The sequence below is a fragment of the Heloderma suspectum genome, chromosome 6 (genome assembly GCF_057233095.1).
Source record: "Heloderma suspectum isolate Gila_16-S chromosome 6, 16-S_ref, whole genome shotgun sequence".
In the NCBI taxonomy this organism is placed as follows: domain Eukaryota; kingdom Metazoa; phylum Chordata; class Lepidosauria; order Squamata; family Helodermatidae; genus Heloderma; species Heloderma suspectum.
The window spans coordinates 78,190,105-78,204,270 of record NC_139463.1 but is presented as its reverse complement, the minus strand read 5'-3'; the positions used below and the strand labels follow the sequence as shown (position 1 = coordinate 78,204,270).

At 48.1% G+C, this 14,166-nt stretch overlaps 1 protein-coding gene across 2 annotated transcripts in view; it reads left to right on the top strand.

Moving 5' to 3' along the window:
- The window catches only part of LOC146341312 (albumin-like), a 65,647-nt gene extending 56,444 nt beyond the window's left edge, over positions 1 to 9,203 (top strand). For both annotated transcript variants that reach the window (XM_084807193.1, XM_084807192.1), the window contains 3 exons: positions 543 to 675; positions 2,103 to 2,159; positions 6,362 to 9,203. In XM_084807193.1, the coding sequence (XP_084663319.1) occupies positions 543 to 675; positions 2,103 to 2,150 (181 nt within the window). In that variant the 3' untranslated portion in view covers positions 2,151 to 2,159; positions 6,362 to 9,203. The remainder of the gene's footprint in view (positions 1 to 542; positions 676 to 2,102; positions 2,160 to 6,361) is intronic.
- The last annotated feature ends 4,963 nt before the right edge of the window (positions 9,204 to 14,166 follow it).

The window sequence follows — 14,166 nt, the reverse complement described above, 5'->3', positions numbered from 1 at the left end:
TTAATTTTCTGCCCATCTGAATCTCCTCTCTCTGGCCTCTCACTCAGTCAGCAAGTCATCTTATTTAGCCTCCCACTGCTTCCCTCAACCTGCTGGTTCCTTCCCTGTCTCCTTTCGTGGGTGCCTGCTTCTTCTAACCCTCATGCCAATGTCTGTGTGCCCTTTTTGCCTTCTCTGTTTTACTTCCTTTAGCCATCCTGACTCCAAGTCAATCTCCCTGCCTGCTCAGCTCTTCTATTACTCCATCACTCTTCCTGCCAAAAACAGAAATATTATTTTTCTATGCGATTTTGGCTCCCTTTCATTTTCCTCTCAGTCTTTAGCAATTTTTATTGGCTTTGTAACTGGGAGTCAATATTGCATGGAGTGACCTGACACTATGAAATTCCTGTCAGTACAGCTCTCTCTACCTTGTTTAAGTCCATCATGACTTAAAATGATGTGCCATCCCGCCCAGTAAGGATGGGGTGGCTCTTGCTTTCCATGGAATTAGGAAGGTGTGCAATGATGTGTGCTATGGCTAATTGTTGTTCTTATTACAGGATGCTTGTCAACTTGCTTAAACACAAGCCCACCATCACAGATGAACAATTTGCAGCTGTGGTAACAGATTTCACTGGCCTCTTGACAAAATGCTGTGAAGCTGACAACCATGAAGAATGTTTTACAGCAGAGGTATACGTTTGAGAAGGACAAGCATCCAGTGCATGTTTTCTTTATGTGGCAGCCTGACAAGGACAAGGCCACAGGGTTGGGGTGTAATTACAGGGCCCTGGCCTTATTCTCAGTGACAGATGGCTGGGTGCCTTGAGTGTGTTCTTCAAATAATAATAATAATAATAATAAGGTTTGTTTGTGTTTGAATTCCATGCTCTAGAAATGTAGAATTACAATGGTCTGGGCTACCTTAGGAAGGGTTGTTTTGTTGTTGTTGTTATAAATTTAGAGTGGCGGTGGGGTGCAGGTTGAGTATTAAGTTTCTTCAGAGTGGAAAAAATGGACCTAAATATAGTTAATAATACAGACTAGGGCTATACACCACTTCGGTCCAAATCCCGAAGCAAAGCAGGCTGCTTTGGAGGTACTCGGCATGATCCGAACAGCACTGAGGTGCCCCAAAGTGAAGTGGCTCATCGCTGAGGCACCTCAGTAGGGATGGCAGAGAATTCTGCCACGGATTTCAGTGAGGCCGAATGCACTGGCATTCAGCCCCCTGAAACCCATGGCAGAACAGCCTCCCACTCCCCGCCACCCCGCAGAATCCCCCGGAACGAAACATACCTGGGGCTCCGGCGGCGATGGCGGCAGCCACTCCGGCAGTGGCGGTTGGTCTTTCGGCCTGCTGCTGCAGCCGCCATTTGCATCCTGCCAGGCTGCCGTGATAGGCTACGTAAGTATTTACATAGCCTATCACGGCAAAGAGCAGGGATGCAAATGGCAGCCGCTACGCCATTTGCACCACTGCTCTTTCTGTGATAGGCTACATAAGTATTTACATAGCCTATCACAGTAAAAGCAGTCACGCAAATGGCAGCCACTAAGCAAAGAGAGGGGTCCGTGCACATCCCCAATAAAGACTACTAAAACTAGCATTACTACTAGAGTGATGGAGGGAGCAATCCTATGGCCGCTAGTTAACGGGTAGAAAGCCATAGGATATGTTGGTTTCCAGGAACCGACCTCAGAGTCAGCGCACTGAGGTCAGTTCCAGGAGAACTGACCTTCCCCCACTCCCATGTTGTCTCGCACACTCCGTGCTCAGAAGCGGAGCATGGAGTGATGAAAACGGGGCATTCTGGGGGGCGTTCGGGGAAGGAGGAAATGCCGGTATGACACATCCTATGTGCCACTTCCCCCACTGCACCTTCCCGAGGCTAGATAGCCGAAATTGACGGCCTAGACACAAATGCAGGGTAGCTGAAGCATGGAGGGGATGATCCCCTCCATGCTTCTCCTGCCCTGCATTGGATAGGTGGTTGCCTCTGAGTTTGGCAGTGGCTGCCTATCCCCTTAGGACTGCACCCTAAATTATTCAGCTGGGTGGAGATCCTTGGGAAGGTCTTTACCCGGTAATGTCTCAGAATGTGTGCCTCTTGTTTCAGGGTTCAAAACTGGTTGAAAGCGTTCGAGCTGCTCTTGGAGAGAACTAACCATCTCTGGTGAGCTGATGTGGTAATATGATTTCTGTAACAAGGTTTCAGTTGTTTATTAAAGATGATGCCAGAGAAAGGATGTTCAGAGACACATCCTATGACCAGTCCAGTGGGTTGGGGACTCATTACTTATGGGTCATTTATGTTGCACCAATACCCAGGAATTATTGGGCCATTATAGAGAATAACTTTCCCTACAAACTCTGTGCCCCCTTACTCACTACAGGAAAATATTCACTTAGTGTATGGGATTTTTGTTTCAGGATTACAAAAGTAACAAAAAGACTGTGTGGGAGATCTTCAGGATAAGTAGAGAGGAGTGTTTTACTTGTGGCTTCTCCTGAAATGAGCAGGGGGTTGGTCTAGATTACCTTCAAGTACCCTTCCAATTTTCTATCATTATATGTGGATGGTATTGGTTGCCAGTTGAGTACTTGCAAGGTCTGCAGAACTCATTTGATGAGAGGTGACACTGAAAGGACAGATGTATGTTCCGATTTCATAGGAAACCAAAGTCTCTCTCAAGTCTCAAATCAGTCACAGACACAGGAAGGATTCTACAAAGCAAATCCTTGAAGGACTTTTTCACACATTATGCAATGGCAAATCCTAGCTTTAAACTGGAACCACACTCAGGAAGCCACAGACAATCCATCCTCCCAGTAACAATATATATAGAATATACACGTCAGCAAACATGAAGTTGTTCCCACCTATAGTTAGGAACATAACATAAGAACGTAAGAAGAGCCGTGCTGGATCAGACCAAGGGTCCATCTAGTCCAGCATTTTGTTCACACAGTGGCTAGCCAGCTGTCAACTGGGAACCCACAAGCAGGGCATGAGTGCAACAGCACCCTCCCACCCATGTTCCCCAGCAACTGGTGTACATGGGCTTACTGCCTCTGGTACTGGAGGTAGCACATAGCCATCAGGACTAGAAGCCGTTAGTAGCCCATTGGCCCCCTGGACACCAATCCATGGAACCCCGCACTTGCATGACTTGGTGTGCACTGAGTCAGGCAAGCATGGTGATCCCCCTCCCTCACCAAGACTCAAAATGGCAGGTCGGCCTTTTTTTGTAAAGGGCCATTTTATGCAATGGGTGGCCATAAAGCAGCCCATTTGCGCAAAATTACAGGCGCAAATAGCCTAAATAGACCATTTATGCCTGAAATCTTGCATAAATGGGTTGCTTTACAGTCATTTGCATAAAATGGACCTTTAAAATGTGGCTCAATGTGGGACCAGGAGGCCATGGGCTGGACATCTGCAGGCCACCTGGCAGCTCACTGCACATAGTGAGTAGAGTTGGGCAGCCTGCAGGAGTCCCATGAGTGCCACATAAGGTGGGCTGGGGTGAGTCTCTCCATCCCTAGCAAATAGGTACTTGAAGAACCATTTCACACATTATGCAGTGGCGAATCCGAGTTTGGAACTGAAGGACACTCAAAGGGAGCCACAGATAAGCCAGCCTTCTGTCATACCCCGACTGGAGGAGTCCTCCTCAGAGGAGGTGCTAGAGGCTCCAGAAGCCCAGGGTACCCCAGACCAAGGACTGCCACCAGACCCACAACCTGAGCCCTTGGGGGAGGTGGTTACCATGCCATCCCTGTCAGGAGAAAGGGGTTCTGCCTCTGAGGCAGAGGCTGAGCCACCCCCTGATCCCCAGAAGCATTGTCACCTCAAGTGACTGACTTGTAGGGCTCCTGTGCAAAGGAGTGCTCACCTCTGGAAAAGGTCTCCTCAGGAGAAAAAGACTCCTCAGGAGTAGGCTCTAGAAAGGGAGCTCTGATTGCTCCAGCTGAGCTCTGGGTGGGTTTCGGCTTATAAGCCTTCACTGGAAGCCCAGCCAGTGTTGGAACAACTTGGTCCATCCTGCTTCTGCCTTGCACCTTGCCTCCTGAATTGTGCCCTGTGCTTGATGCTCTGTTTACTGACCTTCTGGACTGCCTAATGGCCCTGCTGCTGGACTGCGTGACGTACCTGACTGATTTACTGGTACTGGCATTTGGCCTCTGGCTTGTTGCCTTGACTGCTGCTGCTGCCTGATCCTCCTTGGCTGCCTGATCCTCCTTGACTGCCTGAGTTCTGACCTCTGCCTGGATTTTGACCTCCCCTGCCTTAACCAAAATCTCCTTGGAGTGAAACCTGTGTGCTTGGCCATTTGCTTGCCAACTTGACTGTTCCATTGCATTGCTCCCTGTATTTGCCTACAAATAGCCAAGATTTGATCCAGAGCAGAATACCTTCCAGAAAGTGTATGTGCAGAATATAGATATCAGCAAACACATAGTTGTTACCACCTATTCATTATTTACATTTTTCAGTGTACAGTTGTTGAGTCTGTAACCTTCACCCATATTCCACATAATTTGTATGTGGAGTATTTTGATGGGAGGATTTCAGTTATTATTTTGTTGAGGGTCATAGAATCACAGAATAGTAGGGTTGGAAGGGGCCTACAAGGCCATCAAGTCCAACCCCCTGCTCAGTGCATGAATCCAAGTCAGAGCATCCTTGACAAATGGCTGTCCAGCCCTGTCTTGAATGCCTCCAGTGTGGGAGAGCCCACCACCTCCCTAGATCATTGGTTCCATTGTCGTATTGCTCTGTCAGGAAGTTTTTCCTGATGTTCAGCTCGAATCTGTCTGCCTGTAACTTGAGCCCATCATTCCGTGTCCTGCACTCTGGCAAGATCGAGAAGAGATCCTGGCCTTCCTCTCTGTGACAGCCTTTCAAGTACTTGAAGAGAGCTATCATATGTGTGACATGTCTCAATCAGTTCAGGGCAGTAATGGTTATAGCGGCAAGGAAAGGTCTTTCTTTCTCTTTCATGCCTCAGCAAGCAACAATGGCAGTGGAGCTAGGGATGGAGAAGCCAATCTCTGTCAGGGGTGGGGGGAGCTGGATGAGCTCCCCCCCCCAGCTCTTGCGGCCTGGACCTGCTCAGCGAGCCTCCCAACTCGCCTGGGAGCTGTGTGAGCCACCCCTCTTCTCTACACCAAGGACTCCAGTCGAGCCCTTGTGCTTTATGTACACAAGGATTTGATTGCCGAGTCCTTGGCTGCCAGCCTCTTGCCCTGGCCTACTCTAGAGGAGGAGGCCAGGGCAATAGCACTGAGGGTGGCCGTCGCCCTTCTTCCTCACGCTGGCTGTCAAGGGCTGGGCACAGGGAAGAAGGAACTCGGCAGTCAGCCCCCATGCTCTAGCCCTGGCCTCCAGCAAGAGCGCTGGGGTGCCATGATTGTCCTTCTTCCTAACACAGCAGCTGCGGCGAGGGACAGGCTGGTTGTTTTGTGTAAGTGTAAGAGACTTGCGTAAAACATCCAGCCACAGCTGTCACTGTAGCAGGTGTGTGGAGGGGAGGATAGGTGCCTCCTTCTTCCCTCCACCCCCACCTGCTACAGCAGCAGTGGCAGCAAGGGACAAGCGGTTTGATTTCCGTAAGGCTCTTAGACTTATGTAAAACAACCAGCCTGTCCCTTGTTGCTGCCAACATGGGGATGAGAGGGGAAGAGGGCAGCGTGCCTCTCCTCCTTCCCCCATCCTTGCTACAGTGGCAACAGTGAGGGACAGGCTAGTCGTTTTATGTAAGTGTAAGTGCTGCCACTGTAGCAAGGATGGGGGAAGGAGCCTTCTTCCCTCTCCGCAAAAGGTGGCTGGCTCACTCACTGAGGAAACAGGCACCCATGCTCTTGCCCAACTCGGCATGCAGTGAGTTGGGCAAGAGCTCAGGTCCATGAATTGGCATCCAGGGGGCTGCTGAACCAGCAACTTCTTGCCAGGCTTCAAGCCCCAACCGGATGCTCGCACCATCCCTACGCAGAGCCCCTGTCTGTATTTGTCTGCTGCTGGCCACCCACTGGAGCTTCACTGCAGCTCATGGTGGTGGCAGAAAGAATGAAAAGGAAGGAGAAGAGAACATACCACTGCCGCCACTAAGCTGTAATTCCCCCTGGACTTAGGAAGAATCCCCTCACCACCACCACCCTGTATTTCTCTCTCTCACCCCCATTCTGATGTTTAACCTGTACATTCTCAAGTGGGGACTTCAGTCTCAGACTCACTTAAAACCTACATTAAAGCATCCACTGTTGTGAAAATGGTTGTATCAACACTTAGAAGTATATATCATCTCTTGAATGTTTTACATCATGTTACCCTTATACACATGCAAGTGATTATTTCCTTTTGTTTCTTTCTAGTTCACCAGTGGAAGAATGCTGGAGATAAAGCCTAAAGGCTCAGTGCCCTTGCTTGAATGCATGTTACATGTCAGCTTTCTGACTCCAAGAAATAAGTATATGATTCTTCCATAACCTTCATCTCTCAGGATGATGATATCATTGAGAATGAATAAAGCCTGGAATAAACTTTCCCCTGTTAAATTACAATGATTCACTTAATTAGAGCTAAACAGGAAGTCGTGTGTGTGTGTGTGTGTGTGTGTGTGTGTGAGAGAGAGAGAGAGAGAGAGAGATGGTTGAAACTCAGGACACAATCAGTAATCACTGCAGCCAGAAGATAACCAGTAGCTGTTGATGGTTCCTTCTCATAAGCTTTCTTTCTCCATCCTTACTCTTCCTCCCTAGAGGTCCTTAGTCCCAACTCACTCCCACACCAGACCTTTGGTCCTGGTAGGTGCAGAGTGGGGCAAAAGGCTAGATTGAAGGTAGAAAATATATGCCAAAGAATACTGCAAGTGTCTTCTGGAAGAAGGAGCTACACTGTTCGCTCCCTAGAGCAACAGCAGTCCACATTGTCGTCTTCTCATCTTCTCCTACCCTTGCCAGGCCACCCACCTATGTAGATGTGGCAGCACTTTTACCATTCCATCCCCTAGATCTTCCAGGCAAGGATGCATTTCTCACCCCTTTCCTGGCATCAGTTTCCCTCATTTGTTTCTGTAGTGGGCACCAGAGTGCTGTGCAGAAATCTCTCCTCCAGCTTCCATGCAGACACTTTCTAAGGGAAATGGGAGTGACGGTTGGAGGAGGAGAGAGAGAAATTTGTTTTCTTAGGATCATTTAGAGGGGAATTATTGAGGTAGGGCTGTAAAGTGACATTGAAAACTGGCAGCAGAGTTTGGGCTAGAGACTGAGTCATGTGAGCAGAACTATGAGGACAAAATTGATGTGAGTAGGGAAACTGGCAGGCTGTAACTCAGGGTAACATGATAATAGTATCACATTACTATGGCACCTGGGCAACACCACAGCTCCGGGTCACACACACACACACACACAATACTAATAATAATAATATTGTTTGAGCATCTGTGGAAGCCCTAAATACTGGAAAGAGACTGAGTTGTCTGTCTCTAGTTATGAAATAAGGACCTTACAGTCATCAAAGACCAAGGAAGTAGTGACCTCTTTCCTGACCTTACTCCCTTTGTGGTCACTAAATGGGTAGAATTTGAGGCATGTCTATATGTTCCATCTTTATTGGTGGGACTAGAATAGCTGTCAAATAATATTTGCTATCACCTAATGAGTTAACAGATTAATGTGAGAATAATGTGTTCCATTTTAAATATTTATCATTTATTTACTCAATACATTTATTAAATAAACTTCTGGTCTGCCAGGGCTGCCAAAGGCAATATACAATATAAGTAGATTAAAAAGTAATTAAGAATGTCTGCATCACAAAAAACAAAGAACAAACACAAAAAGAAGAATATTCAATAGAGACTAACAATAAATAGTGACATACAACATTCATCACCATTAATATCTTAAAGGAATAGGTCAGACTTCAGTGCCTACATAGAGTGTAACTGAGAGGAAGCCAGTCTCACCTCTCTTGGGAAGAAGTTCCATAAATGGTCCATTTGATCTAACACAAAATGTTTCCTGAAAGACACAGTACAAATGGTTTGACAAAGTCAAACCCCAACAATGACTATAGGGAAAACTGGAAATAACTGTCAAATCACTGGAAGCAAATAATCAAACCCTTGAATTCCTATAAATCAACCTCATCTTACCCTTTCTACATCAAAATGGGCATGGGTTATCTGACCTCTCCTTGCCTGCCACCTTTTAGATCAATTGGGTGAGATATTTTCCCAGTTTAAACCATATCACCTATGGCTCCACCCTATGGGGGATTTCCTCTCCCCAGCACTGCCACCACCTCTGGGGGAACTGCTCCTTCACTGACCATTCCCACCTATGGTATTTCTTACTTTGAGGAAATGCTTATATTTCAGGGCCTATGGAACTCTCTACCACTATAACTCATACTTCCACAGGGTAACCCTTTTCTGCTGCCACCAATTCTGTTAAAATACCTCTAAACCTCTTGGTAGCATGGTATAAGAGGCTCAGGTGTGAGGTGGGCACCAACACATGAGACAAGATGAATTATTAAACAAGTAATTTATGAAAGGGATAGTTTGTACCTAAGGAAATACAAATATTTCATTTGGGGTTTTTAAAAGACTGCTCTGTGACAAATTTTAACAACTCAGGAGGTATTGTTGCTATTACGAGCCTTTTAAGGAATTTGTTTTATTTCAAGCTAAATTCTCGGAACCTTCACCTCAGCCAAAATATGCCCTCAACCAGATCCAGCTCTTTCTTTGAAACCAAAGTGCCTCCTATTATATTTCTGATGGCTTGGCATGGGCGGTGTGAGGAAAGGATCACTTGGGCATGAGCCCCAGATCTTCTGAACTGTGCCCCTGAGTTGGCCCAATTGCCATCCTTTGTGTTAATACAAGCCTGCTTCTTCCCTCTGAACCGAATGGCCTTTCAGTTACTAGAAGACCTTAGGACTCACTCTCCTAACATGCTAATAGGGAGTGCAGTACGAAGGCCTATAAAAGGAATGAACTGACAGATAGAAGTTGGATAGGGCCTTAGGGATTGAAGAAGCTACACCTAGTTAGTGGGGGCTTGGAACCAGGATTTAGAAGGGGTAGAATAGGTAAGCTAGGACCAAGCACTGATCAAGTGATAAATTATAACTTTTATAAATAAACTATAATTGTTCTTGTTTAAAATGCAAGTTTGTTTGCTTAAATACAAAATTGAATGTATTTGTTTGGCTTATTGTGTTATCATTAGAAAATCCATTGTTACTTCTTCTGTATTAGGTAGAAGGAACCAATTGGGCATATTGGGTGTCTCTTTAACCCAAAGAGTAAAAGGGGCAGTGTGTCAGTGGACAACTGACCAAAGTGGAGGCAGGTGTCCTGTGAGGTTTTGCTTTCAGTTTCAAGGGGTAGAAGCTGAAGAAGGTATAACCTGGGGCAGGAATGTCACAGGCACCATGTGTACCTAAGTGTGCTGTGCTGAAATCTGTCCTCCAGGTTCCAGGAAAGCTCTTCCTAAAGGCAATGGGAATGGCAGTTAAACTGTGAAGGAGGAGGAGAAAGGTGTGAAAGAAAAAGGAAAATGTGTCTTATTGGGATCCTTTAGAGAGAATGTATTGAGGCAGGGCTGTAAACTTGAAAACTGGCAGTAGAGTTTGAGCTATAGGCTGAGCAGTGTAGCCAGAGCTATGATGGACATAGGGATGGCAGAGAATTCCACCACGGACTCCAATGAGGCCAGATTCTAAAGAATCCGGCCCCCTGGAATCCGTGGCAGAACAGAAGACTTACCCCTGCCTCTGCACAGAATACTCTTCAGCTGGATCCTCCAGCTCTGGATTGCCAGCGATACAGCTGCCATGCCATATTGCTGGCTGAAGGGGACTGACTGCGGATGCAAATGGCATCTGGGACGCCATTTGCGGCCATAAAGGCCTTAGTTTAAGGTGAATGCAGCTGTAAATGGCTGCATTTACCTTAAACTAAGGACTTTACGGCCGCAAATGGTATCCTGGATGCCATTTGCGTCCGCACTCAGTAGTCCCCTTCAGCCAGCGATACGACTTGGCAGCCATATCACTGGCACTTCGGAGCTGGCTGGCGGCTCTGCGGAATTGCCGCAGATCTGGCCGAAGAGGATTCCGAGGGGAGGAACAGATTGCCTCCCCCCCTGTGGATCCCTCTCCCAGACTGGCAGGTAGGGGATTCGTACATCCCTAGATGGACAGAATGAAAGTGAGGAGTAGGGGAATTGGCTGGCTGTAACACAAGATATTATGACAGTATCATATCTGGGGATGTACGAAAGTCACTTACCTTTTCGAAGAGTGACATTCGCGGTGGGGGGGAGGCGCTCCGTCCCTCCCCCCAAAATTCTCTTCGGCCAGCTTCACTCCACGGAGATTCCACGGAGCCGCCGGCCGGGGCCGCCCGCAGCCGGACATCCAGCCACTGGGCAGCCTGCAGGGACGCAAATGATGGCTGCTGTAGCCGCCATTTGCATCCCTGTATTTTGCTGTGATATGCTACATAAATATTTACGTAACCTATCACAGCAAAAAACAACAATCCAGCGGATGCAAATGGCGGTGGCTACAGCGGCTGCCATTTGCATTCCTTTTTTTTTTTTTTTTGCTGTTTTAGCCTACATAAATATTTACATAGGCTATTACGGCAAAAAAAAGGGGGGGGAACGCAAATGGCGTAATAGCCGCCATTTGCGTTCCTTTCTTTTCTTTTCTTTTTTTGCCTTAATAGCCTACATAAATATTCATGTAGGCTAAAATGGAAAAAAAAAGGGAACGCAAATGGTGGCCGCCATAGACGCCATTTGCGTTCCCTTAGTTCAGCCATGATAGGCTTACGTAAGTATTTACATAGCCTATCATGGGTATATGGAAGAAGCAGACATGGCCGCCATTCGCAGGTAGATGCTCCATTCCGGGCCCATTTTGCGGGGGGGGGGGTTCATTCCGCCTTGGATTTCGGTGGGCCAAATGCACTGGCATTCAGCCTCACCGAGATCCATGGCGGAATTCTCTGACATCCCTAAATATCACCATGTATAGCAGAGCAGGCAAATCTTTCATATTTGCATCATCTAACCCCTCTGCCCAGTTAGGACATTCTATAACCAAATACCTCCAAGACAATTCTCGAATTAAAAATTAGATTCCAATGCCTAATGCAACCCAGGTTAACCTTCTGACCTGGGAGTAGTAAAAGTGTCTCATCTTTGAAGTTTGCCAGAGGACAGCAAAAAGTGGGGGGAAAAAAGTGCGTATGCAAATGGCGGCACCCATGGGCGCTGCCATTTGCGTGTGCACTTTTTTTTTTTTCAAAGTCACCCGTGATAGGCTACGTAATGATTTATGTAGCCTATCATGGCTGACTTTGGAAATCTAGCCATGATAGGCTACGTTAATCGTTACGTAGCCTATCACAGGTGTTTTGTTTTTTTTTTACTTTATTTTGTAATGGCGGCGGTGGCAGCCGGTCGGAAGACCAGCCACCGCCTCTGCCCCCGCCGAAACGCCGCCGGGAGGGACATTCGCAGGAGGTAAGTCCCATCCCGGGGGAGGCGGGGGGGCAGAGAATTTCACCAACAATTTCGGGGGGCCGAATCCGTTGGCATTAGGCCTCCCAGAGATTCGGGGAGAAATTCTCCTCCATCCCTACTGAAGAGACAGTATTGCAGCTTGAGATCAATAGGCATATGATCAAAGAACACCTCATTACTTTGAATAAGCTCAGATCTCCAGGGCCAGATGAACTGCATTGTAGAGTAATAAAGGAACTGGCAGATAGGGGTGTACGAAACCCTGCTTACCTGGCTCCACCGGGTTCAGCTGGGGGGGAGACGCTTCATCCCTCCCCCCGGAATCCTCGACGGGGGGGAGGCACTCCGTCTCTACCCCCAGGAATCTTCGCCGGCCGGCTCCGCCAGCAGCCGGACATCTGGCCGCTGGCTAACATGGACGCAAATGGCGGCTGCCATAGCCACCACCGTTTGCATCCCTGTATTCAGCCGTGATAGGCTACGTAAAGACTTATGTAGCCTATCACATCTGGGTTAAAAAAAACAAATGTGTACACAAATGGCGGCGGCTACAGACACCATTTGCGTACACTTTTTTTTTAACCCAGACATGATAGGCTACGTAAGTCTTTACGTAGCCTATCACATCTATGTAAAAAATAAAAAAGACGAGACTGCAAATGGCGGCGGTGGCAGCCGGTCGGAAGACCACCCGCCGAAGCCGCTGCTGGAGCCGCTACCGTCTGGAACATCCTCCCCAGGTAAGTCTAGTCCCAGGGGGGATCCACGGGGGGGGCGGGGGGGCAGGCCGTTCCGCCATGGATTTCGGGGGGCCGAATGCACTGGCATTCGGCCTCACCGAGATCCATGGAGGAATTCTCTGACATCCCTACTGGCAGAAGAACTCTCAGAAACACTGTCTATTCTCTTTGAGCAATCATGGAGGACAGGTGAAGTGCCAGATGACTGGAGGTAGGGCTAATGTTGTCCCTCTCTTCAAAAAGAAAAAAAGGAGGAACCTGGGAACTACAGACCAGTCAGTCTGACATCAATCCCTGGGAAAATTCTGGAGCAGATGATAAAGCAATCTGTCTGCAAGCACCTTGAGAACAATGCAGTGATTACTCGAAGCCAACATGGATTTGTCAAGAACAAATCCTGCCAGACGAATCTGTTCTCATTTTTTGATCAAGTAACCTCCCTTGTGGAGTGTGGAAATGCTGTGGACATCATATACCTGGGCCCAGTGCTCTTCTACATTTTTCTCAGTCCTGGGCCCAGTGCTCTTCTACATTTTTATGAATGACTTGGAGGAGGAGGTGCAGGGAATGCTTATCAAATTTTCAGGTGACACAAGATTGGGTGGGTTAGCTAATACCCTGGAAGACAGAAACAAAATTCAGCGTGATCTTGATAGGCTGGAGCACTGGGCTGAAAACAAAAGAATGAAATTTAATAGGGAAAAATGCCAAGTACTAGGGGTGCACGAAAGTCACTTACCTGGTCTTGCAGCTTTTCGCGGTGGGGGGGAGGCACTTCGCTGCTCTCCCCGCGAAGTTCAGGCCTGGGGGGGGAGGCTTCCCGCCTCGCCCAGCCGAAATTCAGGCCGGGGGGAGGCGCCTCACCTCGCCTGGCCGCGAAATAAAAAGTTTAAAAAAAAACCCGCCCCCGTGATAGGCTACGTGACGATTAACGTAGCCTATCATGGCTAGATCTGCAAAGTCAGTCGTGATAGGCTACGTTAAACGTCACATAGCCTATCACGGGTGACTTAAAAAAAAAAAAGCGCATACACAAATGGCGGCCCCCATAGGGAGCCGCCATTCGCGTTCCTTATTTGGTAGCTGTAGTGTACGTAAATCTTTACGTAGACTACGGCGAAAATAAGGGCAACACAAATAGCGTTGCCCTTATTTTCGCCGTAGTCTACGTAAAGATTTACGTAGACTACAGCGACCAAATAAGGAACGCGAATGGCGGCTCCCTATGGGGGCCGCCATTTGCGTACGCGCTTTTTTTTTTTAAGTCACCCGTGATAAGCTACGTGGCGATTAACGTAGCCTATCACGGCTGACTTTGCAGATCTAGCCGTGATAGGCTACGTTAATCGTCACGTAGCCTATCACGGGGGCGTTTTTTTTTAAAAAAAAAAACTTTGGAGTTCGCGGCCGGGCGAGGCAAGGCGCCTCCTCCCCGGCCTGAATTTCGGCCGGGCGAGGCGGGTAGCCTCCCCCCCGGCCTGAACTTCACGGGGGGAGCAGCGAAGTGCCTCCCCCCCACCGCGAACAAGCTTCGAGGACAGGTAAGTGACTTTCGTCCACCCCTAACAGCCACTTTTCAGGGTTGCTCTGACTTGGATTCCTGCACTGAGCAGGGGGGTGGACTCGATGGTCTTATAGCCCCTTCCAACTCTACTATTCTATCATTCTATGAAGGATGGGTGGTGGTGGAAGAGTGTCTGCATCAGCAATGAGCAAACTGTCAAGTGGGTAGGGATGGCGGAGAATTTCTCCACGAATCTCCAGGAGGCCGAATGCCAATGCATTCGGCCCCCCAAAATTGGTGGTGAAATTCTCCGCCCCCACCCCCCCCGGGATGGGACTTACCTCCTTCGAATGTCCCTCTTGGTGGCGGGTCCCGGCAGCGTT